The 26808-nt window shown below is 33.2% G+C and overlaps 1 protein-coding gene across 1 annotated transcript in view; it reads left to right on the forward strand.

Moving 5' to 3' along the window:
- Positions 1-26808, forward strand: part of amon (prohormone processing protease amontillado) — a 454317-nt gene that overhangs the window by 377106 nt on the left and 50403 nt on the right. The window contains exon 5 of the mRNA XM_085818272.1: positions 10290-10327. Within this exon, the coding sequence (XP_085674398.1) occupies positions 10290-10327 (38 nt within the window). The remainder of the gene's footprint in view (positions 1-10289; positions 10328-26808) is intronic.

A 26808-nucleotide genomic window follows, 5' to 3' on the forward strand; every position in this document is an offset into this window, starting at 1 on the left:
TCTAATTGAAAGGGGAAGTGCTAATTCCCTTTATAAACATATTTTTATTCTAATTACGAAATAAATTGCTAAGGCTTTGCCATAAGCAATGCTTTACTGAAATCAAACTGAGAATTTACTGCTAATATCAAGAGAAAGTTCCTTACTCTGTCATGTATGATTTTCTAACAATTTCTTTCACACATTTAAAGGCAATCCATTAATGGAAAAAATACTCCTTCACCCTTAATGCAATTCTAAGTTTGCTTGAGCTAGATAGAAAAGAGAATTAAAGTAACCAGTACAGGCACAAACAGGGGTTTTATTTGTATGCTAGGAATAAAGGTCTGGAACATTAAAAATTTTATTTCTTAACTACGATATTCACAAGACGGCGAAATTCTTAAGAGCTTTGAAAATGTCATCGAATTTCCTGACCATGTCTACAAATCTTCAGACACTGTATCTGTTGTCATAAATTAATATTTACACACTGAGAGAATCAACTAACTTAAAATTTGCTGCATATAATATTCAAAACACTTCTGAAATTCATGTTATATTTTAATTGACTTGGGGCAAACCGGTACATTCTTCTCTATAATCTGTTACTTTAAAATACGCATTTCAAGGCCGTTGCTAGCCCATCATTTGCGATCGTAACTGGGGTTTTCTTCACCGCGTAATACTTATTTTCTCCCCGTGATTTGATACTACAATATATTTTAAGTCAGCCTATATCCTTACGCTTTTTTGAAACGAAACATGCTAAACGGAATTGGAGCGGCTGGGGGAATTAAGCGATTCAATCTTTTTTTCCGCCACTGCTGTTCCCATGGTTACGAGTCAAATATTACGGAAATAACTTTGAAATCCTATTTTAAAATAAGAGACTATAGTCGGATAACTTAGCAGCTGAGGGTGTGTACTCAAGATTTACAACAGAGAGAAAAAAGGAAAAGTGATCCAAAAATTATTTGCACTGGAACATAAGCACAACAAAACATTTGTAAGCTCATGTTAATGTATGTATGTCTATTCACCATGCTGCCTGACTGAGGATGCAGTATTTGATGCTAATACTACCAAGATCATGATTTGGAGTTTAGCACATTTCAAAATATATGCAGTTTGTATGTCTATCAAAATATTATCAAACCCTAGACAGATTTCGTTGACAATTATTCAAGGGTTTTAACTTTTACGTAATTGAGTAATTAATGCTCTGAAAAGCGTATGAATTTTTCCACCGGGTAACCAAGTTTATGAGAAATAGATTACAGCCGTTTAGGGTAACTTAAAGTTCCATTTCATAACAAAGACACATTTTTGAACATCCCTTTTTTAAAATAATGTCATTTAAGTCCTTTTTTGATAAATTAAACACCAAAACTATTCTTTTAAATATTTTATTGTCAGTTTAAGTAATTTAAAGGAATGCATCAGAACTTACAAAATAATTGGAAAAATGTTTATTAAAATAACTGTTTTTAATATATTTAAGTCCCGTAGAGAAAACCTTAAACATTGGAATTGGAAACATAACAGTGGCAGTCCATCGACAAAGAGTTTGCTTATAATGCATGAATATTTTTATAATTTATACAAAATTTTTATATTTCCAAGTTCGATAATTTATTCATTTTTAAAGAAGTCTTTATATGTAATTCACATTTCAAATGCTATAATTTTATCAATGAATTACATACTTGCAGTTCACCATTCGGACATTCGCAGTTCACTATTAAGCAATCAGTTTTTCACTGTGAAGAATAAAACAGTCAAAAACTGATTTATAGAAAAACATAAGTAATCAGTGTCTGACTCATTCAGATTTAATTGATAACTTACTCAATATTATTTTTCATCATAGGTTTCGGTAACGTAATTTTCGGCAACGCGAAATTTTCTAAAGCTGAGTTCACTGCATATATAACACCGTGTGGTAGAATAATGGCACAGATACATTTTGGGAAATAAATGATTATATAATTTTGTGTTAATTCATCATAATTAAAATCATCCTGAAAATGGATTTCAGTGCATATAGATAGAAGGTAGTTGAGTATCTCGGTTACCATAATACTCGTATAAGTGGGGTACCTTATGTTATTTCCACTGAAAATTTTGATCGGGTTACAGAAAATTGATATAGAAACCTGAATCAAATTTGAGATAATTGAGACGGGTTCTACACTGCAGATTTTTTGCTGAGAATTATTTCCTTTGTAAAGTGTTTTTAACTAAGCCTAAAAAAGAAAATTATCACTAATGCAAAAAAGAAGAAAATCAAAAAGTTATTTGTCGTTTATTTGCTTTAGCAAATTTTACAAGTGAATTAGAGTAACCATAAGACAGAGAACGACTACTCTTTTATGACATGAGTAGGAGTTCGAAAACATTTTAGTAGCTGATTACAATATTCCTTTCACCTGCAAATGCATCCCACAAATTATTTGTAATGCTTAAATTTAAGAACTATACTGTCCATACAATAAGGCTATTTTTAAGAAACCCTTTTAGAGAGCCTTTTAGTGATATTATATATTGTTTTTTATAACCAGAAAGCAGAGATGAACTACAAAATGACACAAACACTAATTAAGACTTTTTCTTTTTGTTTGGATAAAAATTTATTTGGAATTTTAAGTCTCAATATTAGGCAACATTAAATACTAATCACTATATCTTTAAAAACAAATATTTTTATCTTTGTATTGACAAAAAGTGCCACAAACCAATTTTCGGTACTTACGCATCATCAGTCGACCGTGAAAGTTGACTACCATCGAAACGTGAACGATACCAGGATTCTATCAAAGTTAAGACAAAGGGGGCAACTGAGCGAAGTCGTACTGTCACCTATACAATGCTCAAGGTTCTAGCCAACGACAGGCGAAATCTTGCCCTCAAATTTAAAAATTACATTTTAAGTAACTATTTTATCTATTTGGTCAATTATTCCTCGCTTTCTAGAAACGTGTAAAAAAATAATTCTATTTTACCTTTCCTTGTGAATTTCTTTATTATTCATGAGCATAAATGTTGAACCGGGTTTTTTTAAATTCTGGAAGGTTATCTTTACATTGTTTCATCCCACTTAAACCTTCCAGAAAAATCGCTGCTAAGATTTGGAAGATTTCAGAGTGTGGCCTAATATGCCAAATCGTCAAACGTCGGAAAAAAACAGTAGAATGTCTTCAGTTCTACAATACATGAGCTATGATTATAATTTCAATGTCACTCGATTTAGTATTAAAAGATCTACAACTTGATACAAGAAATGAACTTAATAAGTAGATAATAATAACAAGCGTAATAGTAATAATAACAAATATAAGAACTAGCCACAAATTCAAAATTAATTGAAATGCTCAATAGATAAACATAAAATCTCCATACCAGATGCATTAAATAAATAAATAAGTAAACCAACTGAAGAAAATCAAGTATACAACAGATTTAAAATGCACAGAAATATAATTTTAAAGAAATAAAGGCAAATATTCGCAAACGTTTACCATAATATGCAGCTTAAATATCTGCATGAATTTATGGCAAACTTTTTGTTCTTACTTCTGGGAACTAAGTAATGGCGCAATTGTTTTCGATATTTTTATGCGAAAATCTGCCATTATCTAAATTTTCTTTAAGGAGCCATGTTTGTAAAAACCTGCATTCAACTGCTTCTTTCAGAGACTAGAGACTTCATGCGAGACTCATGGCGCTCATTTGTAGATCCGGTTTTACATGCTTTGATGATAAAAAAAACTATGACCTTTCTTTGAAATTTTCATAGTTTATTTTTCCCTTTTTCTCTCTTTGCTTATATTCCGTAAAAAATACTGTATTAGTTTGAATTTTGCCACAGTAGTATTTTAAATCCGGAAAAAATAATAAAAATAGAAGTTTTCAAATTTAGGATCAGTATATTTTTTTATTTGGAAAAATAAAAAAATATGCAAAATACAAATGATTTTATAACAGGTATTAAAAAATTATTTTCTTGAACAAGTACTAGTGCAGTTACTGAGAATCTTCTTCAAAAGTACTATCACGTGTGGCATCTCTTTCTAATGTTTGTCATATGGTTTTCGAACTTAAATTCTTCTCATCGCTACTGCATCTTCGGTGTTGTTAAACCATTTGTACTGCAATATTTGAAAAAGGACTTTTTTATAGTTTTCCCGAATATATTTCCAAGGTCGTGGAAGAGCGATAAAAATAATATATTAAATTAGTCGCTTTTAGTTTAAACCATGCCTTAATTTCACATCTTAAACGTTTGAAGTTCCGGCTTCCTTTCAAAGTAATGTGTTAATTCTTTGCAGTGCTAGCTCCTTTAAAGTACTGCTCTAAAAATACGAACTTGAGTTACTCCTAAATTAAACTTCATTGAATTTTCACGGCTCACTGGCTAAGCTTTCAATGAAGGCATTAAACTTTCATTAAAAATATTAAATTTCGCACTTTTGTGACATTGCATTTGAAACTACTCTACAGTAACTTCTTAATTACTGAGATTGATATGAAGCTGACACGGATATTTAACGGCAATTATTTTCAAACATCGATTAACAAGACGCTAAAGCCGGAATAGAACTTAGAAGAGCTAACGATATTAAGTAATAGCAAAACGCGGCTTGTCAGAAGCTCTCATCTAAGCATTCAAAAACCTCATCTTAAACATTAAAAAAAACTAATTGGCATTCTAGGAAGGCCTATGGAAAGGAAAAATTATAGTAAATGCTCAAATCATAATAATTGGTTAATTAACATAAAACAGCTTACAGCATTGTTAAAGAAAATTATTATTATCATTAATTTATTAAATCTTGTTATTATTACTTGATTAATTAAAATACCCCGCATAAGAAGTTAAAGCAAAAGTAAGTGTAACTAATTTGTATAATGATCAGCTTCTGTGAGAAGACTACATATATTTCATCGAGGCACGTAATATATGCCTTTAAAAAGCATTTTTTTCTAATTATAATAATGTTGCGAATGCTTATAAAAACTATCACATATAAATTAAATGCATTTGAAATTATACAAGCTAGCTGATTGGCTAAAAATTTAAACATGACTACAAATTATTAAGAATTATGTCGTTATTTTTAATTGATCGGTTTCTTAAATAATTACACACTTACTTTAAATTTTAATGATCTTATCTTTGCTGAATGGAAACATTTTGGAAACTGGCTACTTGCGATGCCGTGGAGTAAAATGCTGATAATCAGGCATCAGGTTATTAAAAATACCTTTGGTTCGGCTACCGCAGAACGAGTTGGCAGTATGTGCGATTTGGAATTTGTCTCCATGTGTAACTTTAATCCAGCAATTTCCATTGTAGCATGATCCTTAAGCGACAAAGCTAAATACTGAGCTATGTTTTAGTTAACTATTAAATTTTAAAAAATATTGAATTTGTTTGAGATGATCTTTGATGAGTCAGGCAAACAGTTACCAGCATTCCAGTACAAAATTTGCGCAATTTCAGCTTCACTTAAGTCTAACCTTTCAGAAATATGAAGACTTTCCCTTAAATGCAGGAATGGAGGAACGTGTTAATCCAAGCGCTTAAAGACCAAACTGTGTACTATTCAAGTAATATATGCTCATATTCAATAATGACAAATTAAATACCATTTATTTGCAAAGGAAAGGGATATTAATTAAATCTGCATAAATTTTGTATCATCCAAATAAAGAGCGTTATATGTAAAATCAGAAAACCGATTTTAAATTAATTCTTTTAGCTGATTTAAGAGTTAAACCTTTCTTATTTAGCTTTATGAAATAAGCCTGTATACTTTTATGTCGTCCGTTCCGCCAGAGCTCTGTGACCAACATATTCTAGTTCAGACTTGTGCTACAAAATTCCTTATAACCTCAACTTCCCTAACATTTGAATAAAACTTCTGTCCAGTTTACTTTAAAACATATTTTTATCATAGGTAAGAATTTCGTTTTCGTTTTGAATTTATGTAACAATGTATTTGTGCCTGAATTTCAATAAAGTGAATTTATGTACAAGATTAAAATACGATTAATTTTTTAAAGTATGCATTTTGTGGAACTCATCTATTTTGTCATTTTCATTTTTATTGTTCAATTTATTTTATTATTATTGTTCTTAAAATCCATAACAGCTCATTGTCGTAACTAGACTTGAATGAGAGATATTTACAATGCAATATTTAACAGTCATGTTTTCAGAAGTCAATGGATTTAATGTCAATTAATTAATTTTCAGCCGAATGAATTACATTCTTAATTGATAAATACACAAATTCTGCCTAAAGGAATGTAAGGAATGTAAAATTTAACTGCCTAAAGAAATGTATAATTTAACTTTTTGAGTAAAAAAAAAGTGGTGAATCATCGAGCTTAGGTTTCCATATTCTAATTAAATCCTAAATTGCACGTAGTCATAAACACCTAGTCTTCCAGAATGGAAATCTGTTAGTTAATCAGAAGGTCATAAATCAGTTTTTTTATAAATATTTAGTTAGATTTATATAAAATTTGTGAGCTAAATAAGAAAATTAAGCCTTCCCAATTAAATGAGCCAGAGTTTCCGAATGTGCAAACCAGCAACAATAAATCGTACAAAAATTCGACTTCTGCTTTTAATGAAAAGTTATACTTACTTTAGCTTGCTTATATATCGAAGTTTTTATCTTTTCAGTAAAAGTAAAAAAGAAGAAAGTAGCAGCTTATTATAATCTATATATATACTATAATTTTTTTTATCTTTAATGAAGAGGAATTCTTTAACCTACGCATATCTTGTAAAGCGTCATAAAGTCCTTTTGTAATTAAGCTAATGCTGTGTATGTTAACGAAATAATTAAGCTTCTCAAAATATCATCATTATCTTTCTCAATAAAAATTAAATCATTGCATTGAATTCTTAACAAATTAACAGCATTTAAATTGCTATTAATCTTGTCACCATCGAAAGGTATAATTACATTCTTCAGCAAAAGCACATTGCTTTTAACATAGGGCCTTTGTTTGCTAGTTAATTATTATTATTTAGTCTTTCTTTCCTTCATATATATTTTTTAATCCAGTTAATTCTTCCGTTTCCGAATTTCATTTAATTCTAGCCTGTGTTCATCGATAGGGCCTTTGTGTTGGACATATTTAATGACGACATATCAAAAGCATTTTTACCACTCTCGAAATGTATGCTAAGAGGATGCAGTAATCTTAAGTTTTTAATTTCATAAATTCAAAGCTTTCTCTCCTATTCAGAAGACTGTCTTATTTCCAATATTGCCATTCCGTGTTTAAATATTTTAATAAATAAGATTCCGTACTTTAACTCCTATAAATATTTTTCAGTTATCTCTTCGATTTTTTATCAGTATCACAGGGGTGGTCAAGCATTCACTTTTCGATTTAAATTCTTCTCTACAAGAATTCGCTTTTAGATTTAAATTCTTCTCTACAAGAATTCGCTTTTAGATTTAAATTCTTCTCCCCAAATCAATCATTTTTCCCATTTTGGATTCACAAGTCCTACTGGGAGTGTCCGCCGAAAACACTGAGGGAAAATCTATTGGAAGTGTTAGGCTAACCTAACACTTCCAATATCCATTATTTGACGTTTTATTTTAATTCAGATTTAGTATTTCTCAGCTCTGAAGCGAACCTCCATTTCTTTCTTCTACCAATATTGGCAGTGTCATTTTTTCATGTTTTCTTAGTAAAGATTTCATTACATTACTTTATGAAAAATCAACAAATAAAACTTTATCATTTATAATGCTTCAAATTTCTCTCTAATTTATGTTCTTTTCCTTAAAAATAATTAAATGATCATGTTTAAAGTTTTGTGCAAAATGTTTAAAAAATTCTGTGAGAAGCAAAAGTTTTTTTTTTTTTTTTTTTTTTTTTTTTTTTTTTTTTTTTTTTTTTAAATCAGGAACAAATTCAGTTAGATTAATAATTTTCGACCAATCATTTAAAAAAACTGCGAAATTCTATAATTGTTCAAAACATTTTGTGATTAATTACCCAAATAATAAAGATTATATTCGCGTAAATATTAATATTTGTTTAATTTTAATTTTAATTATTAAAATTCCTTCTACCTTGCAAAACTCACCTCCATCTTGTAAACTGCTGTTTGTTATAAAGCCAAATAGTATAAACCTGCAAGAGAAATTTCAACTGATGTATCACTTGTAACAGTATATGTGCCATCCATTAAAACAATTTGCCATACATATATAATGAAAATAAATTTAAAAAATAACACGTTTAAAATTAACCTAATGTTCATTTGAGAATATTTTTAATTTTATATTTTTTAGATCATATTTGCATTTATTTTTTCCTTTTTATTTTTCATATATTGGACTGCTTATTTATGTTTTACATCGTTTTCGGACACGGTCAGCTTTAAAAACACAAAATTATTATTATCATTTGATTTTGATGCTATAATTTTTTTAAAAAGTGTTACTCGGCTTGTGAGATAAATTTAGATATGTTTTTGTTTTTGCATATGTTGGATTACTTGCAGTTGCAGATTTTGACTTTTGGACTCTGTCTGCTCAAAATAATATTTTTGTTTTTTTAATTTTTTTATGTTTTTGAAGCTATAATTTTGCGTTTGTTTTCACTGTAGGTACTTGCTTACTTCGGCCTGTAGGGGTTGGACTGATAAAAACTACTTATTTTTCTTAAATTATTTTAAATTTTAAACCTTAATTCCTGTCTTTACTGGTTACAGGCTGATTTACTTACTTCTTTCGTTGCAACAACTTTCTGATGACGATTCAACGAAAGATGTATATTTCATTTTTGGTTTTGGAAATGTTTTCCCAAACAACCTCTTACAGTTTGCCACTATGCTTCTCGGATTTGGTTTCGTATATGTTTATTCCAAATTGAACATGGGATGAAGTAAAAATGTTTAATTATTTTTTTATTTATTTTGTATTATTATCATCATTTGTTGTTGCTTTCACAATTGGATCACACTTTTACAATTGGATCGTAAAAGTGTTGATCCATAATGACTAGGAAATTGGAGGCGAATGCAGATTAAATCTTCAGTTTTATTTTCAGCAACATGTTACGGCTACACACAAGTCGGCATATTAAATGTGACTGTTCTAAAAGGCTTACATTTTTGATAACTTTGTAGCCAGAAAGCAGCAGCAGACAGACATCGGTCCAGCTAAGGCAAAGAGTAGAGAGAAAGTGCGTAATGTTCAGGATGAAATCTGAAGTCAAATTGAGTTAGTTTTGGTTTTCAAAGCATTTCGATTGAATAGTTAATATTGCTATAAAATTATTATTGGCTGCCTGAGTTTTAGTTCAGTTTACACCACCAGAATTACGTAAGAGTCGTAAGACATCGATTTTTTTCGAAATGACGCAAAGCAAATAGATATTGCTATTTTTAAAATAGAGAAGGGAAATTAATTTACGCTGCTAATTTAATCTTTTACATATTCTTTATTTTTCTTACATATATACATATATTTATAGATATCTATATAGATATATTGCATGAATCTGTAAAAAAAAGCACGTCTTCACATTTCGGAAAATAGAAAAAGTACTAATAGTGTTTACAATGATAGGTAAGGTTAGCAAACCTGTAAGCAGTTACTTGTAAGATCAGCAAAATTCTGAAGGAATTTGATGCGATTTCTTGCGGCTATAGTTGCTGTTAACAATAAGCTCTGTCAATATTCTTCGAATTTCATCACTAAATGCAGTTAAAGAAAGATACAGTCAAAAGCTCTAAAGCTTTCTTTGTCTAAGACTGAATCATTCTTTCTTGAGTAAGATAAGAATGAAAAACGTGAAAATGTTTTTGTTGTTTAGTTGTATAACTATTATTTAGCTTAAGGCTGTGTAACATACTACGGTTATTACATATCTAGGAAAAATAATGCGAAGATTATGTAACTGGTGGCAAGCGTTCTCAAATTTTTCACAATGCGAAAATTATGAATGAATTTGTGTCAACTACCATGCGAATTATGTTTAATACTCTAACGCAATCAATTAATAAATAAATTTAAATTAAAAACAAGCATTTAGTTTTAATAATTTAATTTCTGATAATGCAGCAAATCATTCACTTAAAAAATTAATTGAAAGAGATTGTTAATGATGTGTACTTGAAATATTTTTTCAAGCGCACATCAATCATATTAAAGATGCTGAACATCTCTAACCGACATATGAGGAATATACATGAATATACAAGATTTCAAAATGTTTCTAAACTTGTCTTCTTCATTTGTTACAAATGTATTTGTTTATTACAGGTGTTGATTACATGCATCCTGATCTGCAAGATAGCTATGTGAGTATTCTTTACAATGTTCTGTTTTTAATGAATTGTCCTAATTTAATTTTCTAAAAAGAAATTAATTTTATCGAATATTCGCCTTTGGTAAGATTGAGTAGAAAAATAATAAGAAGACCACTTGTTTTAAATGTGTTAGAAAATTCATTCATTTTCTTTCTGTCCCAAGTACCCAGTACTTCTGGGAGCAAAAATTAACATCGTTATGAAACATCACCTCTTTAAGTCAACTGCCCCTACAGAAGATCAAAATCCCTTTGAACGTGGTCGTCTTAGAGAGGATTCGTCTTAATCAAAATAATATTGCAATGGCAAACATAAATATTTCAGAGAACTGTGAATGTCTTAGACGCATAAAACGCATATTTTTGCGGCTTTTTATCATTTGATATTTCATAGCTTCTTTTATTTTTTAACCATGATGTACAACGGTGTTTTAAAATTTCGTCACTCACTGATTTACTTTCTATGCTGATGTTTTCTTCTGAGATGTTTTAGAACGATGCACTTTTAAAATGCCTTTTTTCTCGTTCCTACCAGGATGTTAATGCCAGCTTGCGTTATTTTTTCTCCAATGCGTTTCCTCGCTATGATTTTGACGCGATATTTTCTGCAGTCACCAATTTCGCTGCTCCCGAATAGTGCCGAGTTAATACTTAAAGGTTTCTATCAGTCGGACACTTCAGAGTAGCAAGTTCTAAACTTATATAAATGATCGAATTTTAGGTTAAGCTTTCGTCGAAAATGGCCGAACCCATTCTTAATTTAACCGTTACATCACCGAGTTTCCCAGAAGGCGGCAGATTCAAGAAATGCCCCATAAATTGGCCGCTGCTATTGTAGGAAGTAAGTGAAACGATAACTGAACATTTGAAAAAGGGTACAATCGTCTTTTGAGAAGTGATATTTCTCAAGACACGAAAAATAATATCAGATCTTTAGGGTAAAAAAAGTACTTCCTAGTTGTCAGATTACCAGTTAAATAAAAAATCTTATGCGGACTCCACGTGACTTCCTTGTACGGAACATTAAACTATACGCATTTTTTGTTGCATTTCCTCTAAATTTCTTTCCTCGAATTTCATTAGAGATATATTTCTCATTCAATTAATTCAGTTCTCACTTCGCGGTAAGGAAAAATTCTTAAAACCTCGAAATATCTTCATTAAAAATTGAAAAATATAGAAAAAAATAAAACACCAAATATAGTTAAAACAATAAAATAAAACAAAAACATTTTTGCAATCAAAATTAAAGTTTCTACATAAAAACAAGCAATTCGGCCAGCAGGCAGCAAGGAACATTTTTCGGTGAAAAAAACTGAAAGTTTACTTTTGGTCCTAGTCGGAAAAGAAAAAAAAAAAAAAAAACAGTGAAAGTACAGAAACTGACTTAATTCGTTATTCTGCTAAGTTTAAAATGTAAATAAATATGGCTGCTGTGGTAAACAAAAATTAGGTTTCGCCGCACTTAAACAACTTTTAAATTCTTAATAATCCTACAAGTATTGCATGCAAATTAATAAAGGCATAAACACCTTAATCGGAAGATAAGATATATATATATATATATACGTATCCACTCTTATATATAGCACAATGCGCAAAATTTTGATCAAAATTGGTCTTTTTTCGTTTGTTCTTACAACCTTACTTATAATTATATATATACATAAATATATAATTTTGGTGCGGCCGATTGAAACCGAAAAGAGATGTGCCCAACTACATGTTATAGCAGTCTTATATACAAAATTTCAAGGCTCTAAGGCCACTCTTTTTTAATACTACTTGTTATGCGAGATACATACATTCGTACGTACGGTACGTACAAACGTAACGAAAAAATCTCTTCTGAATCCATTTTAACTCCTTTTTGCAACCCGTTTTCGGAAAAAGAGTCCTCGGTTCTCTTCTTAAGTACAGATGTCACGCAAAAAACATCGTTAACTTGCATTTCATAGCGGTCAAAATGGATATTTTCGTTGAAATATGACACCCGAAAATTTCCGCGATTACCATACTCCCTTTATTTCGTGCAAGGAAGTATGAGACTGAGCTCACAGAGTCGAGTAACAGAGTAACATATATATATATATATATATATGTGTGTGTGTACTTTTGGCGTGGCCTATTGCAACCAAAAAGGGAGATGCACAACTACATGTTATAGCAGTCCTATATACAGATTTTGAACGTTCTGAGATACTTGTTTTTGAGTAATGCGAAAAACACTCATACAAACGTATGTATTGAATCCATTTTAAATCAATTTTTTAATCCGTTTGGGGGAAAAGAGTCCTTTATTCTGTCCTTGCGTGCAGCTGTCACGCAAAAACATCGTTAAATTACATTCGATAGCGGTCAAAATGGATACTTTCTTTGAAATATGATACCTGGAATTTTTCACGATAGCAATGCTTACTTTACTTCATGCAAGGAAGTAAAAAGAAATTGATCGAATAGCTGAGAGATAATATATTTTAAAAGCCAGAAGAAAGTTGCTTATTAGTTTTTGAGGAGATATCATTAGTTTTTATGCAGATAAGAATGAATGGTAAAGTTATGTTTTCCTTTACAGAAATGGAACTACTCGAAAGATTTTTCTTTTCTAGTAACTTTATTAACACTCTGCGTACGGCTCCCTTGATTTCCACGGGATACAAAATCCGTCTAGTAATACCGGTCGCGTGAACATAGCCGTACGTAAGTTTATTTTTCTTATTTTCAAAACGTATCCCGCTTTTGTTATCCCGAATATTATAATATTCATATTTCAAGTTTCGTTTTTCACTTAGATGGCGCTACTAGTTTATATCATTGTAAGAGAGTACTATCGTTTCTTCACAGCCGAACACGATTGAAGCTGTTGCTTTTTTCATTGTGGAACGATAAGAAAATAGTAACTATGCTTAATTCTTTTCATGATGCAATTCAGTTCAATATTTGTATCAGTTCATTTAGAGACGCCTAAAGGAAAGTAAGCCGAATGTGATTTATGATTATAACTTTACAATGAATGGGTGGTGTAGACAGATGCGACCAGGACATGTCGTGCTATCCTGGCACCCGAAAACAACTTCGTAAGTATTACAAGAAAATATTTTTCCATGTATTGGATCAAGCAATGTGGAATTCGTATATAATATACTGAAAAATAAAAAATACGAAAAATTCCCTTCTTGGTTTCAATCTAGTCGTGATCGGGGAAATCTTTGACAAATACTCTTCTGCTATATGATCATCAATACGGTATAGCGATGATATGTGGTGAATTTTATTCACCTTGTACAGAAGCATTTTTCAAGCCACATACCACTAAATTCTATAAAAAAGGACCTAGAAGGCAATGTGCTGTGTGTTGCTTCAATATAGACAACAATGGGGGGGGGGGAAATACGTAGACTCGGATTTGGTGTTAAGAATGTAAAATTTGTTTCTGTTTAGAGCCATGCTTTACCACACTAAAAAAATTGTACAATAATTAGTGAGTACAAGTAATATTATTAGCTCTACAAATTAGTTAGCATGTATATTTATCAAAATCAAAAAGATCGTGTGTATTTTTTAATTTTTTTATTCGATTCACGCAGAAAGTAAAATATGTGGATATGGGCTCCGAAAGTATACGTAGACGAAACATGTTTAGGAACTATTGGTCTGTATGCTGTCAGTAGAGAGAATATACTCATGGCAATACAGTCAACAGAACAGTTTTTAAAATAAAAAGAGTTTAATTCCTGTATTAAAAATTAATAGACTAAACTTCAAAATTTTATTTTTAAAATTTCTTTTAACATCAAAAGGTTATTATTGTTTTCACAAAAGAGTCACATTTCTTTTATAAATAAAATTGAAGTATCGATCACGGCCCCTCAGTTCAAAGAGCAGCTCTTTCAATAATAGCCCTCCTGCAATCGAAAAGAGTAAAATGTTTGTTAAATAATCTTAAATGTATTTAAATGATTTATTTTGTGCAACTATAAGTCACACGCTGCTGCAGCACTTTTTAATTATCTGCAACCTTGGCCCAAAGTATACAAACGACAATAAACAACGCATGCATGCGCGTACGACATAGTGTTTGAATACACGTGGCCTTTACGTGCTATATACACGTGTCGCTGCGTACGTGCGGGTTATTAATGCATTGAATCACCACAGAACTGATGATGGATTGATAAATTTTATTTACCCAAAAGGGACATAATTCTGTTCTCGTACAGCTCGAGTTCTCGTACAGCTCTTCTCAGTACACAAAAGTTCTCGTACAGCTCTTCTCAGTATGACAGAGCACAATCACTAATTACCACTTCAAGTACCTTCGATAACTCGAAATTGCTGCAAGACATATACAGTTGCAGCTTTATATATAGGTCTGGATACTAATAGAGTTGTATAGACATAGATCAATTACAGTCATACAGGTACCGGAACGATACACCAGCACCGTCATTGCTCGCATCTGTGTCAAGAGTAAATGGTTTATCGAGCTGAGGATACGTCAAGAATGTCGCAGACGTTAAAGCCTCCTTCAGTTTGTTAAATTCATCCTCATATTCTTTTTTCCACAAGAAATTGTGATGAAAGAAACGCCCTTCACAAATTTTTATCGTAGGCTCTAAGCCCCAGAAAACTTCTCAGCTGATAGACATTTTTACGGCATCTCTAGTCTTTAACTGCCGACACTTCTTTAGAGACATAAACATAGCTTCGGCGGAAATGACAGGTCGGAGGTAAGTTTCTTGCTGTCTGAACAGATTAAATTTGCAGGGCTTAACTTCTCAGAAATTGAAAAAATGCCTTCCTTTAATTTCTGAGACACTATCTCCCAGTGATGATCGTGTTTTCAAGGTATAACAGGCAAACTTCATAGCAAAGATCTCTCAGCGAAATCTCAAAAAGACATTTGAGATTGGCCGACACGTTATATAATCCAAACGGCATCACGTATAACTGAAAAAGCTCTTGTGAGATAGTAAATGCCGTCTTTTCTGGATCATCAGGGTGTAACTCTACCTGCCAATATCCACTCTTTAAATCAAGCGTCGAAAACAACTTGCTTCCAGAAAGCGTGACGAGAATATCGCCAGTTCGAGGTAGAAGATAGCTGTCTTTCTTCGTAACCTCGTTCAACCTGTGATAGTCAACGCAAACTCTACTCGAATTATCTTCCTTTCTCACCAAAACGATGGGGAGATGCTTGAGGACTTGCTGAAGGCTCAATGACGTCGCTTTCTTGTATGTCCTTTAGACGTTTTCCTGCCTCGTTTTACATAGCAATAGGTAGACGTCTTGGAGGCTGCTTGATAGATGGATCATCTCCTGAATCAATTCTATGCTGTGTCAAATTGGTTCGACCTACGTCAGGCGATGAGAACATACATACAAATTCTTTAATGACACATTCTGCAGCACTCCTACCATCCTCGCTTAAACTCCTACCTTAATAAGTTATTGCAGATAGCTTGAATGCTATCTGCAATAACTCACGTTAGGCTATTCAAAGACACAGAATCTAGACGATTACTCGTTCATTTATCACAGGTCTCTGGATTACATCTTGCAACCACTTCGCCTTTCCTAAAAACTTCCGCCTTATCACTTACATTGGCAACTGTCCCCCTGATAACTTTCCTCGACAGTTTCGATAACTGCCGAGACTACTAGTACTATTTTCGAGTTGTTACAATTCTTAGTATATTCCACTATGCTGTATCGAGAATTTCTGTTTTCAGCTATGGATACAATAAATAAAATTTCTTTACTTGATGGTACCGTGATATTGACATGAGCTATTATTTGGTGAACGGATTTATGTCCTTCATCTTTAATTCCGAACAGGATTATGTTCTTAGAGGCAGAATGCAGTTCGTTATTTTTTTTCTTAGAGGTAGAATGCAGTTCGTTATTTTTTCTTAGAGGAATATTGCAATTCGTTAAGTCCAACGATAAATTGTATTTCGTTAGGAAATATAATATCCATGTATGCAAAAGTATCTAATATTTACCACATATGCCGTGTAATAGTATTCAACGCTTTCAAATGTGATTTGAACGTTTGACTTTCCATCGATATCGATTTTACCACTGGATATATTTTGGTGGTTAACTCAGGGCAGTGTGCAAATGATTTTATTTTACCTTCCAGCTGTTGAGCCAACTCTTTTCGGATGATGGAACTCCATTGATGTATCCATGATGAAGAGTCCATTATTGTTGCCACTCCTCGCTGAAATATGAAGCGTTTTAATATGAGCCTTCACAATATCTCTGAACTTCCGCCCCGTGAGACGGCCGCTACTTTGTTTCACTCCTCTTTATTGGAATTGGTTTTAGCTTCCATGCTTCAGGCCTATATTTCTTGCATTCCATAGCTGATTTACTTGGTTTGAGTAAAGGTACATTGATAGAAATTTTCCATTTCTTAGGCAGCTTGTCAGGTTTCCATGATGTGTTAAAGATGGTTAGTAAGAACTGTTGCGCTTTTTCACCAAGAGTTTCACCCATTTATCTAAAAATAAGATCATTTACTTGTAATTTATTTCCTTTAATACCGTTGATAGCAGTATCTAATTCTTCTAAAGTGACGTCCTTTAGAAACAGATCATCTTGCCTCCAGGAGCAATTTTTTGTCAGAGCATTTTATTTTCATATCTTCATTCTTGTAGTCAGTTTTACAAACTCTAGAAAGTTGCACTGCGAGTTTATTGGCCACCTCTTGATTAGTATCTACTGTTGATCGAACTGTATCAAGAATGTTTGAAAATTGTTCAATGACGTGCGCTTTTTTATAGGCTGAAAAGGCAATACTTCAGAATATTGTTTAGCTTAATCAGTTAAGTTCTAAATTCTAAGCTGATTAGTATTTTCTTTTTTTCTCAAGGACATTTCGTTTCTTCTCATAAAAAGTATTTTTTCTCAAAAAATTATTATTTTTATTGTAAATGTATCTCGTATTAGATAGCTAGGCCATGTTTATAGATGAGGACGCATTTCATTCTAAAAAGATAACCTTCTCAAAAACAGAGGGAAAGCGTTTTTTCCTGCATTAAAATTTTTCGATATCTGAAGCTCCGGAACACGCCTTTTTCACGAAAAATAGTCTATCGAGGGGTGTCATTATTTTCCTTCCTAGAAATAATTCTGCTGGGATGTTTCCAGTCGTATCGTGTATCATTGTGCGTAATGCAAACTTGAGCTGATCAACCGAATCATCCCAACGTCTGTGATAGTTTTTTACGTAACTTCGAATAATTTTAACGGTATTGCGATTGACTCTTTCTGCAATATTAGACGGGTCGGTGAGGGATCATCTTCAAGTGGCGTATACCAAGCCTTGCACATGCATCATGGAATATCTGACTAACAAATTGGACACCATTATATAATATTATTTTTAATTGTACGTTACATTTTAATATAAATTTATTTAAAAGGGAATCTGCGAGCATTTTGGCTGAAACCCTTTTTAGGGGAATTATTTCTACCCATTTATTGATGAGTGATCTACAATTACAAGTAAGTAAGGGTATTTATTCTTATCGCTTTTCGGATCCTAGGAGATCGACCCCCAGCAATTCACTGGGGAAAATAGTCTTAACGCTATTTAGGTATCCGGACAGCCGGTAATTAATATCATTAACTCTTTGGTAGATATAGCAGGACCTGGCATACTTTTTAACAATTTCTTGCAATTTTGGAAAGAATAACGCCTCTAGTGCATTTTTAACTGTTTTAATACCGAGATGACCAGAAATCGCTGCATCATGTAATTCTTGCAAGACGCTGTCTCAAACTCATGACGACCCTAAGCTCATTATTTTCATTAGTAGCTTTTGAGAAAAATAAGAGATTATCGATAATTTCTGAATGGGCGGTTCTGTTTCTAATGCCTGTTAAATCTCGATGCTCTGGAAGTTATCTGGATCCTGTAGATACGCATATATAGTTTTAAATTCCGGATCCATTTTTAGTTCATCAATAATAGCATTTTGAGAGTCTAAATTTTTTAAGTTAACATTGAGCATTTAACTTGATTACCCTGTTCATCTAATTTAATGCGAGAAAGAGTATTCGCGACAACATTCTCTTTACCAGGTAAATGTTTCAATACTAAATTATAGTCCTGAAGCTCCAATGCACACTTTATCAACCGAGGTGACAAGTTTTCCCCCCTGAGTAAAGCCTAATAATAGCAGCATGGTCAATGTACACGTTGCTTTTTTGTTTTCTTGGTCGGCGGAAGTTTCTTGGTTGGAGTAAGACAACTAGTGTTTCACGTTCAGTAGCCGTATAATTCCTCTGGGTAGGATTGGACGTTTTTTCTTAAGAAGGCTAGTGGCTGCCCCGCTTGAGATAAAACGCCTCCTACAGCAAAGTCTGATGAATCTGCAGATATTTCAAACTGACCTTCTGGGTCAGGAACTTTTAGCATTGGTTCTGATATTAAAGCTGCTTTTAACTATTCCAACGCAGTATTGGCTTCCGCCGATCAACAAAATTTTGCTTTTGTGTTAAGAGAGGCTCAGCTATATGTGCAAGCCTTTTAATAAAGGACCTGTAATATGAGCACATTTTGAAAAATGATGCAAATTTTTTGGCGGTATTTGGCTCAGGGTAGTTTTTAATGGTGATAATTTTTTTAATCTTCGCTTTCGATACCGTTAGCGGAAATTTTATATCCTAAATATTTCTGTCCCTTTGACGTGAATTTACATTTGTTAGGATTCACCTTTTAACCAGCATCTGGTAAGAGTGTAAAGACTTCCGTCAAATGTTTCATATGCTCGTCTATCATATTACTGGTAACGATTGTAGCATCAAAATAAATTAACATAGATTTTCCGAAAACTGACAGAAGAATTATATCCATGACTCGTTGAAACGAAGCGGGGTCACCACATAAACCGAATGTCACATTTAAAAGTGCGTAAACGCCAGATTTTATGATAAACGCCCTCTTATTAACATTCTCCGGTTTCATACTGATTTGAAAATAGCCAGAGGTAAGGTCTAGCGTTGTCATATATCTCGTGGAATTTATATAATTATCTCTTCTATGATCGGTAACGGACAAACTGAATACTTTGTAATATTATTTAGTTTTCGGTAACCAATTGTAAACCGCCATACTTTACTTTCCGTAGGAGCAAATTATTCTTTCGCGACATAATATGACTGGGCTTGCGAAGGGACTACTAGAAGGCACGATAATCTAAGTTTTTAGCATTTGTTTTATGTGCTCTTCTATTATTGCTTCTTTTACTTTATCATACCTGTAGGGCTTAACCTTACAGGGTAAATTATCTCCTACGTCGACCGAATGGTTTACAAAGTCAGTCAGTTCCTGGTTGGTCATTGAAAAGATCTGCTAAGCTTCTTACCAATTCTTAAATTTTCTCTTTTTCGTCCTCCTTAAGGTCATTCAACTCCAGAGATGGAGGCTTTACTTCCTCAGATTTTTTTCTTCGTCATGTCTAGTGTAATGGTAGCCTCTTGAAAATTTAGTCTTCCTTCCGTTGTCTTGAGGAAGTATATACTTAATATAACATTAGCTTGCAAATTTTAACTGCAAAAAGGTAACTTTTAGTTGATTACCTTTTACCTGCACGTATAGTAGCAGTTTTCCAATACACGCACACCGTATTCCTTGGGCTGCAATCACCGCTGTACCTTCGGTGATGCATAACATATACTGTCGGAAATTTTGTCTAAAAACTTTTTCCCAAAAAAAGCTACTCTGTGTTCCCGTCTGAATTAATGCAATTGCCGGCACTTTGTTTAAAGAATTCATACTTCTAGTAATTCTACACTTTTACTACCACCATATCTAGATGTATTTGGGAGGAATTTTTCTCTTCCCAGAGCCGCTGACCTCTCATTTTCCCAGTGCCCCTCAGACGTTTATCTGCTTGGGCTTTGTTTCTTCCTTCCTCTAATTATCTCCCTTTTTGTGAAAAAGAGAGACTTCGTTTCTCTTTAGTGAGAAATCTTTCTTGCGATTGCATTTTGGCTGCTGTTGTTCATCTGACTTACCGTGTGGGGATATTTCTGTGCTCTTGCTCATACATCTGCGTGCGTACATTATTGAAAATGCGGCGGCTTTCGTACTTTGTGGCCAGCTCAAATAGAGTTTCCGGAGTCGACGGATTTCTTATCTTTATAAAATCTTCTTGCTGATGGGAGTAATCTCGAAAAGATGATTTGAATTACTTCGTGGTCGCGTTTTCTTCCATACAATAATTCAAATACTTCAATTTTCCGCAGAATGACATTTGTTAAATCTTCCCCGTTAATTTGATATCGTCTGAACGCACGATTCTTTACAACTGGAAAGGCTTTCAAAAGGGCGGTTTTGAAGTTTTGGGTTCGTGTATGTTGGCTGCCTTGTTCTTCAAGTAGGAATTTCCAGATTCCTTTATACCAAATCAAGGCTTGTCCTCGGAGAACTGAAGTTGAAATTGCCACTTTTTGGATTTCACCCATTGTGTAAAAAATGAAATGGTCGTCCAGCTGGTCCATAAATGCTGCTGCTGAACCTTTTCCATCAAATAGGAAGTGGAGCTTCACTGAAGCTCTAACGGTGTCTACAAAGTAGCCAAATCTTTCCATAAGGTTGGCTTGAATCACCGGTGCTGTGGAGGTAGATGGGGCCAGGTTAACTGTGTAGTTCTCCATAGTTCTAGACTGTCTCGGGAGCCAGTTATAGAGTCTCTTTGGAAGCATAAAATGTAGATTCAACGTAGTACATAAAATGTAGACACTAAGTAGCGAATACTCACTATGTCTTTGAAGAATAAATACTGCTGAAGAAGGTTTTAAATAACCTTTTCTGTTTGAGCTAAAATAAATATATGCACGCAGTTTGTGCTCACAATTCACCACCACTTGTGGCTAACTTAAATTTAACAGCAAATTAAAATGTAACAAATCGCTAATAAACTTGTATGGCTAACGACTGACTCCTTAGTTTAGTTAACCGCTAAATCGGCTGCACACAGCAAAGTCGAGGCTAGAAATATCAGTATAAACTGAAAGGTTTCTAACACCGACTAGAGAGCTAATTTCCACCACGCTGCATAAACTCGGAACTACTTCCGCTACCTCCTTTTCGAACTCTTGAAACGCAGCTTAAATACTGCTTCTGAAACACGTTTAGATTTGCATACTACGTCATGAAAATTTTCATTCCGGCAGGAAACTGAAATCAGGAGGGAAAGTAAAACTAAAAATAATTGGTTGGAAAAAAATAAGGTATTTACAGCTGTAGAGCTCAAGGAGACGACAAACAAGGAAGATTAACAAAACTGCACCTATAAGTCATAAGGATAGCCAAACAAACACTCCAATGAATTTTTCTAGGGGATCGAATAATCAGAGTGTGCCGTTGTTACTTTTTGATAGAAAAATGAAGGATCTTTTCCATTCTGGATTGCCAACACTTTCTATTTTGCTCCGACTTAATTCTGTATTTTTCATTTATCCATATACTGCAACGTAAATGAATGAAATCTTTTTCAGTATTTTCTCATGGCAAAATCCTTCAGAAAGTAGAGTTTCAATATAGCAACAACTTTTCTGAACATAAAACTGTATAAACCTGAAGCATATCAGAATATTTTTAAAGCATACATATCGCTGTTCTGACATTAATAGGGAACGTACTGTTATAATTTGATGTATATGCTTCTTAGATTAGCTACATCTTCTTCATTTGAACGATAAGAACCGCGGGAAAACTAATAACATCAGAGGGAATCTTTCCTAAATATTCTTCTCATTCCTCAGCAAAATAAAAGTTTAAATATCATATCTAGCATTCATCGTCCTGGTTTTTTCTATCTTTATCATAAACTGCCTCAATTTTCCGCTGCTATCATTTTTCAAATGCGTTGCTAAAAACGAAGAAAGATGTCGTTACCCTCTCATTTAGATTCCTTTGCTTTTCGTTTCTATTAATGAGGTTCCTTTTAACGTCAAGAGTTCAGATCAAAAGTAAAAATCTTATTTTTCATTGGGATTCAGAATGTTATTTTACGGAAATATTATAAGACCCGAGCCATTATAAGCTAGACTAGTGGTAATGAACCTGAACAACCGCACAATAGCTATATATTTAATAAGGCAAAAAATTAAAGAAATAAGTAAAGGCGAACCAGATTTTTTGCAATGTTGTTTCCTATATCTGAAATAAATCTGAAACAATAATACGTGAAATATGTATATGAATATTTTTGTTTATGACCCATACCCCTAGACTTTCATTTGCGAAAATTTATAATACGACTTAAAGTTGAAAGCATTTATACAAAAATTAGCGGCCTCATTTCCACTGATATTTTACCCTTGCTCTGAAGCGAAAAAAACTTAAAAAATCGTGTAATCGTAAAAACCGTAATATAAATTCTTTTTGAACTAAATCACATGATATGGTTTCTGTTAATATACGATCTGTTTTGAAAGTCGGTTCCTACAGTTTTACTTATAGCGTGTTGAGTATTTTCATCCGATATGAATCTCAAGACAATTTACTTTAGTAAACCTCACTTTTCAGAAGAAAGTAAAGTCGGCATTTACACTTATATTTACATCTTGTAGTAATGAAAAGTTTTAATTTAGTGGAGCTAACCTTTAATTCTTGAGTTTACGCACCATTCTTCAGAACTTCAGATTTTACTTTGGAGAAGTAAACTGGGCAAGCAAGGATTTAGGAGGTTTGGTAGCATAGCCATATCATTGGCGTAGTAAGTAACTTTACAGTTATAATCGTTACTAAAAGTAGGAATCCCATACGCAAAAATTAGACGCAAAGTAGTCCAAGGTACCGAACCTTGTGAACTTTAAACAAAAATATTCTATTCATTCAAATATAATTTGCTATATATGAATTAAAATACCATGCCGAATAACTTTTATTAGAGGTGCTAAGACACCAAGACTCAGCGTAATATTTATAAATTTACAATACTAGTTTCGAAAGTTTAAATGTAGGGCCTACTTCTTCAGCTGCAGAAGAGGAAGTGATATACAAATTTATGAATACATTACATTAATTCTTGTTCCCTTACCACCTCCAATAACATTATGCCATATTTGACAGCAAAATTCTTTCAGAAGTTGTTAAAAGATTTGAAGAATGTGATAGGGTTGCGATAAATTTTAATCGCTTTATACGCAGTGGAATACTTTCGCGATGTTCTGTATACATAAAGCCGCGCATAGCTTATTACGAATACCAACTGCAATGAATTTAGTCATTGTGATAAATTCCATAGTCGTAGACCAACATGTTTTCCATGAAGTCTTTCATGAAAGGAAGTGAACCTCTCATACATTTTTCACGGGCGGAAAAGCAGATTAATAGATTCATAATTGTTAGGTAATGTAAATTCCTTTTCTACCTTCGAAATCACAATAACACTTGAACATTTCCATTTAGTAAGAAAAAAGCATTTGTAAAGGTAGGAACTGCAAATACTTGCAAATATGGAATTATATTAAGACGACTATTTATCCATGCTAGAATCATTTTTATTGATGATATTCTTAATTATTTATTTGATTTCGCGAACTCTGGTAGGTTTGATGCAAAGATTAAAAGCAAACTGAAGTTTTTCCCATGCGTGTACATGTCTTAACCTTCTCTTTTAAAATTCACATTTTATCAGAATTGGTTTGAATTATGTTACTAAGTTATCAGAAAAATAGTTTGTTTTATTTTAACGTCAAATAAAGCATAAATATCACCAAATATATAGGGAGTACTAGCGTTGGATTTTAGTTTTTCTAAAATTTCCAGCAAAGACCCACCAAATGCGCAGACATTACAGATGTTATCCTTCCAGAAATGTTGCTTATACTCTTGTATCTGTTCTGTAATTTTTTGTTCCGCTTGTTAATGATAATCTTATCTTTTGAATCACTATAATTTTGCCATCATTTCCTTGTAGAATTGCTTAGTTGAATTAAATTTCTGATGTGCGAGAGAAGAACATTTTGAAGGTGATTACACGGAGTGTAATTACTTGGTGAATTTACTCTTTCATTGTCTGAAGATCTATCATCCATTCCATAAGAATGTAATATGGAACTCTGCGTCTACGGAGTCAGAATGATGAATGTCAGAATAAGGTCTATAACTGAGAGGGCTATATGTAAAATTTTCACATTTTTGTCTTTTGAATTCTAAATTAATACTAGTTCGACGTGTTAGATTATCTTAAGTATAGGAGTTCTCAACAGGATTACTTTTTGCTTTTTTTTCCACTTGATATGTTCGCCATTTTGTGACTGTATGAATTTTCTGTGAAAATTTGCAAATATAACGCTGATTTTTGTTGTTTGAATTCTGAATTAATACTTGTTTGGGGTGTTATTTTATCTTAATTATAATATGAGTCATTTATGAAGATTTATTTTTATTAATGTAGAAATTTTGCCGTTGTTGTTAGAGGCTCTATACCCTTAATTGCTATGTTTACACTTAAAACGGCAAATTATATCAGTTGGATTAGAATCTTCGTATAAGCTGAGCATTCACTAGAAGGGAAGTCAAGGAGATTGTAGAAAATACAAAATTTCATATTTTTGATGTTAAGAAAGTCCCTTTAATTCATCATTGTTAAAGGAAATTATTAAGCCTGAAGAAGTAGAGTTCTCAAGAAAAAAAAATCACAACTCCATTACCTATGTACATAGCCTATGGCAGCAATATGCATGATCCATAAGGATATTAATTTTTAAAAATACAGGTGCATGAATCTCCATGACAATATGCATATCTATGTCATGCCATATGACAAAGTCGGTAACATCTGTGTGTTTTATAGATTATTGGCATTCCAGAATAAAATAAACAAAAATAAAGTTTTTTCTTTCTATCTGTGTCAAAATACACTCATGTCCATAAATTAAGGATAATTCGGAGTCACGCGGAAATCGAACTCTAAAATAAATATATCAACTGTAAAATCACTACACACATCTTCAAGAATCATATGCAAATTTCAGAAAGTAACCAGATGACACCGATGGTACGTCACAATGACGAGAGTGTAAGAGTGTGATATATAAGGAATACAGGCAAAGAAGTAAAATTGTTCGCAGGCGCTTTATAAGCATTTCAGTGCAATAACCGAATAGTTATGACACAAAGGACGCATTTGGATGATTTTTTACGTGGTAGAATTATCGGCCGTCTGGAATGTGGGCGTACCCAACTGAAAGTATCAGACGAACTTGGAATTGCCCAGAGTGTTATCTCCAGGCTTTGGCAACGATTCCAAGATAATGGTAATGTGAGTAGACGTTACAGCACAAGTCGCCCCAGAGTTACAACGCCGAATGAGGAGCGGTATTTGGCAGTTACTGCCAAAAGAAACAGGCGGAGCACAACCTCAGACCTGTCTCGTCAGCTCTCTTCAGCCCCTGGTACGACAATTTCAAGGCAGACCGTGTACAGACACTTAGGGCAGATTGGTCTATATGCTCGTAGACCTGTCAGATGCGTTCCACTTACTGCAACTCACTGTCGCCTGCAGTTAGCCTGGAGTAGAGAGCATGCATTGTGGACACCGCACCAGTGGGCTTGTGTGATGTTTTTCGACGAGTCCAGGTTTATTTTGCAGTCTGATTCTCGCCGGACTTTCATATAGAGAGCTTCAGGTACCCATTACCACCAAAAAAACCTCATTGAACGACACCGTTACGGTGATGCAGGAGTGCTCGTTTGGGGTGGAATTATTCTGCGTTCCAGAACTGACATGCATGTTCAAATTGGAACCATGACAAGCCAAATCTATCGTGACGTCATTCTGGAATAACGGGTACGTTTGTTTCGGGGCGCCATGGGCGCACAATTTGTGTTTATGGATGACAACGCCCGTCCTCACCGTACAAACATCGTAAGCGAATGCCTTCAATCGGAGGATATCACCCGTATGGACTGGCCAGCATTCTCGCCGGACTTGAATCCAGTAGAGCACGTGTAGGATATGCTTGGCCGACGAGTTACAGCCCATCAACCTCCTCCTACATGTCTACCGGAACTTCGGAGAGCATTGCGTTTTGAGTGGTGTAATATCCCCCAAGATCAAATCGATAATTTGATACTCAGCATGCCAAGGCGTTGTACGGACTGTATTGCATCGTCTGGGAGACATACAATGTATTAACAATCATAACAACCATGTAATATTGGTTTTTTTGTAAATAGGGGTTTTTTTTTTTTTTTTTTTTTTTTGTAATTTGCTCCAGGGAGAAAAAATCGCTAATTTATTTAATAATATCAAACATATAGCATCTTTTTTTGCTCTTTACCTTTTTTTTAATAAATAAGTTTTACAAGTAAGTCAAAGTTGTTTTGCTTCTAAGTCTTCCTTTGCCTGATTTTGCATTATCCTTAATTTATGGACATGAGTGTAAATTAATGAACTCATAAACCGGGAATCCGGATGAAATAAATTCATCACATTCGCT

The sequence above is a fragment of the Stegodyphus dumicola genome, chromosome 6 (genome assembly GCF_044657685.1).
Source record: "Stegodyphus dumicola isolate Sdum_Otavi_A_Nest chromosome 6, ASM4465768v1".
In the NCBI taxonomy this organism is placed as follows: Eukaryota; Metazoa; Arthropoda; class Arachnida; order Araneae; family Eresidae; genus Stegodyphus; species Stegodyphus dumicola.